The sequence below is a fragment of the Thalassophryne amazonica genome, chromosome 21 (genome assembly GCF_902500255.1).
Source record: "Thalassophryne amazonica chromosome 21, fThaAma1.1, whole genome shotgun sequence".
In the NCBI taxonomy this organism is placed as follows: Eukaryota; Metazoa; Chordata; class Actinopteri; order Batrachoidiformes; family Batrachoididae; genus Thalassophryne; species Thalassophryne amazonica.
In genome coordinates this window covers 21,592,097-21,598,096 of record NC_047123.1, presented here as the reverse complement: position 1 = coordinate 21,598,096, position 6,000 = coordinate 21,592,097, and the positions used below count along the sequence as shown (strand labels likewise).

The 6,000-nt window shown below is 40.9% G+C and overlaps 1 protein-coding gene across 1 annotated transcript; it reads right to left on the bottom strand.

Annotated features, from left to right (window-relative positions):
* Positions 1-252: 252 nt before the first annotated feature.
* mrpl19 (mitochondrial ribosomal protein L19) lies at positions 253-5,814 on the bottom strand. Its single transcript, XM_034162509.1, has 6 exons — positions 5,696-5,814; positions 5,456-5,564; positions 3,561-3,679; positions 2,841-2,975; positions 2,555-2,736; positions 253-1,192 (listed from the first exon to the last, which is right to left on the bottom strand). Exons 1-6 carry the CDS (start codon positions 5,772-5,774, stop codon positions 971-973), a joined length of 846 nt encoding a protein of 281 aa, XP_034018400.1. The 5' UTR covers positions 5,775-5,814; the 3' UTR covers positions 253-970.
* Between the last annotated feature and the right edge of the window lie 186 nt (positions 5,815-6,000).

Sequence of the window (6,000 nt, the reverse complement as noted above, 5' to 3'; positions counted from 1 at the left end):
AGGACACGGGGCCACTACAGAAGAGTGGCAAAAATATTCCCACCACCAGAACCCCTAGCTGTGCACCGACACTACAAACTTGTACCGTTCTTTCAGGCCTTAATCTCGACTGTAATGGGAATAATCCTCCGAGTCTCCATACAGGGAATCTGTGTGGTCCGTAATGAGGCCGGTAAACATCTGTTACCGCCGTATTAGAGACCATTTTCTCTCCATCTCATCCTGTAATATGGAGAAATTAGAGTGCAGGGACTCATTCGGCGTGTTTATACACACATTCACAGAGAGCAGACATAACATAAGGAGTCCAAGTGTTTTTTATACAACCCAGCTGACGCTGTAACATACCATCTCAACGCCACAATTTTCCATCCACAACAGTAAAACACTACCGGGTGTCCTTGGCCTTAGAGCCCATGAATACCAGTGTTTTTTTTTCCCCGCACAGAACAGTTGGGCAAAAGGGCCAATAAAACCTAAAAAGTCACTTTTTAGGTTTGACACTGTAAATATTTCGAGGTAATCTTTTGTCAGAATTTTTTGTTTTACTAAAATAGTTTAATTTGCTTGGCAGGAATTTCTCTCACAACCTACCATGGGACAACAATTAGGTAACTGCAGCTATATAAGGCTGAAGCTTAGAGAAATACTGCCACCTACTGTCAGGATTGGGCATGGCAGCATGATAATAAGTAACACCAACACAACAGACTTTTAAACCATTTTTTATTATTGAAACAACTTCTCAGATCCGTGATGCTAAACATTGCTCCTGTGGACAATAACAGCAAATGACTTCTTAATCCTGTTCCTCAGGACAGTAAAGAAGAACAAGAACTGGAAATGTATCCAACATCCACTTTTTGTTCCATGTTCATTCCAACCACACCTCACAACTCAATTTCTGCTCCTGGAAATGTTGAGGTTGATGGTTAAACTGAAAAACATTTCGAGTTTGGGCCTCCTGTGTTCACTGCTTCATCTCCTGCTCAACCTCGAGCGAGATCTCCTTCTCCAGTTTGGAGGTGTCGTACTCCCTGAGCATGTCGTACTCCCGCCAAGGCTGTGCCCACTTTTGGGCATGCTCCATCTTCTCCGGGGTCAAACATTGCTCAAAGTCGATGCCCTTAATGTTGAAGATGGGTCGCTCCCAACGTTTGGACCACGGTTTTGGCCGCATCTTTACTCTGAGCTGGTGAGTGAAGACAGATGTTCAGTCAGTGTCTAGTATTCAGATGACCAGGCAAGAGAATACCTTGCAGATCTGTGGATATCAAGAGTTTGAGCAAGATGGCTGTCCTTCCACCATTACACCAATTGACATGAGGGAACTGTGTAGCACATTTTTACTGCCCAACAGATTTTGGTCAATTGTCTTCTGTGACACTATCTCAAGCGGCCACATTTAATGTGACATGGAAGATCACTGGCCGTAATTTATGGCAACCCATAAAAATGCACCTTATCCAGTACAGAGATATATGGTAGGACACCCATCTTGCGTAAAGTCCTCCACAAATTTGTTAGGAACTCTCATATAGGGCTGAGACGATTAATCGAGAAATTCAAATAATTCGATTACAAAAAATGTTCGAGGCAAATTCTTTGCCTCGAAGCTTCATTTAAAGCTGTAGTACATATGCCAGGCCTGTAGGTGGCACTGTAACGCTCCCACAAAAAACCGAGAAGAAGACCGTAGAGCATGCCCATAACTAATATAAGTGCTAATCAATGTAGCAGGCGATGCTACAAGTTTACGAAGCCACATGATGAGTAAAATAAAGCCTTTTAAGAGAAAGGGTCTGTGCTGATCGTCTGAAACGGACTTATTATGCATTTAAAGTGAAGCAGTGTGTTTATATATATATTTTTTAAAACGTGGTTTGCTCCACTGGCTGCTGTTCACCTCCGCAGATGAAGCGAAAGGAAGCGCACTTTAAATTTGTTATTCGCCAAGTATCCACAGAAAACAAGGAATTTGACTTTGGTTTGAGATGCTCTGTACGGCATGTATAAATATATATTAAACACTGAATAAATCACAACAATAACAAGTGCAAATGAAATGTGCAATAAGGAAAAAAAAAAGAATGTCCTGTCCGCAGACTGAAGATTTCACAGAGCGCCTGGGCTTATGGTTTGGCAAAGCTCCAAAACTCAATGTGGAAAAAAAAAAATTACCTGGGAAAACAGAGAGAGGGAACATCCTAAACTTAAAAATCTGCATGATGGCACAGTGACATTGCGCCATTGCTTAGGGAGAGCCCTGCCACTACTGATATTGTTTAAAAATACAAAAGTACTTTTTATCCGATTACTCGATTAATCGATAAAATAATTGATAGAATACTCGATTCCAAAAATATTCGATAGCTGCAGCCCTACTCTCATACCTTTGTGACCTATCCAGTTTTTCTTACGTTCCTACTTAATCCTACAAAAATAATACAGGAAGGAACATAGAACCAATAGCTTGAGTAAAATAGACTGTGTTGGTTTGGAAAGGCCACATGTGTTGGAGATCCTCTTTATAAATTAGGTATACGTTTCCCACCTTGTTGACTGGCACGTCTTCAGTAAGAGAGGAGGAGACGGGCTTCATGTCAGGGTCCACAGTACTGTACTCAGGGAGGGCGTCTCTCAGGTACATCAGATTGTCGTCCAACCTCTTCTCCAGCTTTAACACTTCAATCTTCTGGATCCGAGGATTATACATCTGATAGCAGATCTCCACTCCTGGGTCACACAGAAATTAAAACGTAAATCTTCCTGCCTGATTCTCATCTTGTGCACGCGAAGAGAATCACAATGGGGCAAAAATTCATGCGTAACCCTCTCACCTTGATTATCAATGATGTTCCTCAAGACAAACGTGGCTCCGAGCCCCTTTCCGCCCCTCTGGACGCAGATGCCAACAAAGCGGTTAACTTTCCCGTTGGCGTTCACGTCAGCCATGGTCACCGCGAGAATACTCCCTTAAAATATCCAAAACAAATACCAATAACGAGAATGAAGCAGTATTTCAGTTGGAATTCTAAACTGAAAATCATCATGGAATTCCAAATTAGATATCAATGGGAATTATGGGGTGTTCCATTTGTACTCAAGAGGTCAGAACTTTGGGACAGCAAAGACCTGATCACCTTTGTGGCTTTCAGACCTTACAACTGATCTCACTTGAGATATAAGGGACTCAACCAGCCTGAAATTAGTCCTCAAGTTGTCTTCTAAAGCCCTATTTGGACAGGATTAGTTTAACATATGGAGGCGAGGTCATGTTATTACTACGAGAGCGCTCCCGTGTTGACTTTTACCTTCTGTAAAACAATCTGGAGAAATTACCTCAGGTTACATTAATGTTGTGCGAACAGACTCATCAGTTAATATCCTGTGGAAAATAATGGAGGCGCTTAGAGAAGCATTTGGAACACAATCAGCCTGTGTTGGCACGAGGAGGTCACGCCGACAAATACATAAATAAAGTCAACAGATAACTTAAATGTGGACAACAGAAAGTGACTGTATGGATGCGTCCATTCCATTATAAAACAGTTTCTTACCTACATAGAATTCAGGAATATCAAGAACTTTCCTCCTGCGAATCATGTCTTTCCTCTCAAGGAAAAACTTAAAAGGGTCTGTTCTCTGCCTGGGAGGGATGAACTCTGGGCTCAGGAACCTGACGGACACACGAGAGGGACGTCATTAACCTTAATCAGGACTTCAAGAAAATGTGCATTTTCTTTTCAAAATAGACATTTGTGCCCGAAATTGAACAGACACCCATCAAAACTACTTTCCATCCACCTTATTTTGTGCATCTATCGTTTGATTTGTAGTTCAATGTGCTTTCCTTCATTTGCGCATGATCGCTCCTCCTAAACATCTGAAACTTTTGTGTCAAGTCAAAGTGGTTCAAAGCAAATTTTTTAAAGAAATTATACATTTTTCAGTATTAAGGGTTTGATTTGTTTTACTTTATAGTTAGTTAACTGGGGGTATCAACACTTGAACTTTAACAGTCTTGAATCTCGATGTGCTGGAAGTGTCAAAAAAGGTTTAAAACAGTTGCAGTTCCGTCTTTATCCACCAGAGGGCTGGCAGACTAACAACACATTTGCCCTATTGAGATATCCCATAATCCCTTGTGCACCAGAGTGTCACTGCAGTCAAAACAGCATAGAGAAACCACATAACGACAATTTCAAATGCACATTATACTACCAAAATGTAATTTTCTTTATTTTTTTCATCGCGTTACTAAGAGGCTGCATGCATAAACCCTGAAAACTTGCTAAAACAAATATTCCAAATAATCCGTGTCTGATACGTTTAATAAGCGTGGAGTATAATAAACGCAAAACATATTTCAGACATTTTATATATATTACTCTGGAACAAACACAACAAATAGTGTAAGGGTCAATAAGCAGGACGTTAAAGAGCAAATTTCACTTTCCCCCACAGTGACCAAAAGGAAGCGATCGTAGCTCACAGCAACTCCCGCTGAAAATAACGGAGGACCAACCTGTGCTTCTTGTATGTTTACGTAAAACAAACACAATAACGTCTATAAACCCAGAGAATATATTCACCAGAGTTTTACACACAATATACAAAGTGCTTTATGTTGCAATGTTAACGCTGTTGTCCGTGTGCAGCGGTTAAAGTGCAGTCTGATCAGAGCGTCTCAATGCATTTCTCAATGTTAATGACATCTCGCAGTGCGGCAACCTCTTCGAAGTTTTGCGAGATTTTGTGCAATTTGAAACCTCAATTGGGCGAATTGCACAAAAGCAGCATCAAGATGTCATAGCAGCATTATGAAGTCACACCACAAGTCAGGACCAGTACAACTTGAAATGTGTTATCTGTAACCTAGAACAATGAAAGTACCAGCTGTCAACCTGTACTACCACTTTGATATACTCTGATTTTATCCACATCTATTTTGCAACCTCTAATATTCTGTGTAATATAGCTCATTTGTTGTTTATGTCCCTCAAAATGGCAACGCCCTGCATTAACACTGCGAGTTACCGTGTGTCGATCATACAAAGCATCACTTTTATAGCCAGTTTTCTGTCGACAAGTAAGGGAATGGAAACGTGAACATTTCCACATCACTGGATAAACTATCCTGGACTTCACTGGAGGAGGCACTTTCAAAAACGGAGTGATGCAAGAAACTGTATGATGATGATGCACCAGACAACAGCTGCAGAAGCTAACAGCTTCCCTCACTAGACTGTAGTCAGCACTCGATTTTTGAGAACTTCCTTACACATCTTTAAAATCTGCATCACAAGCACATTTGGATTGTTTCAGTTCTATTAGATCGTGTAGAGAGACACATGCGCACAGTCACTGTCCAGAGTCTAAATGGATTTTTTTTTAAAAACGAACAAAAAAAAGTGTAACACATTTGAAATAAAGTGGTATGTATGTGTCTTACTTTCTCAGGGATCCCTCAGGCCGAGTTTTATCTATGATGACAGGTTTAGTCGGAGGGACGAATTTGTGTGGCTGCTCATCAAAACGACACACAGACGTGGACACAAATCCTGCGCGCACACACAGTAACACAAAATCACGTTAGCGTTTGAGGCTAATGCTAGCTCACGAGAAAGTCCATCCAAAAATATTTACCCCCCATAAATGTTAAAATAAAGACTAGAAGGAAAACTGGTCGTACGTTCATTCTGAAGCTGCAGCTTTCGTAATAACCTGACGGAAACCATGAATTTATCCGCCTGTTTAACGCAGGTCGCCATGTCTGACCTTCTGTGTGGTCACATGGGATGTGTACGGAAGCCGTGTTGCAACGCGTTTCACCACCTTCCTCGTAGAGATTATATGATTGAACACCAGGTGGCGCAACTGTCTTGATCAGCTAAAATCAAGACTTACTTCCATTGACTCTTAAAACGTATTTTTCTATTATCTCCCATTTGTTATATTTCTTTTACATTATTGTAGTTATTCCTGCTGACTGTACAT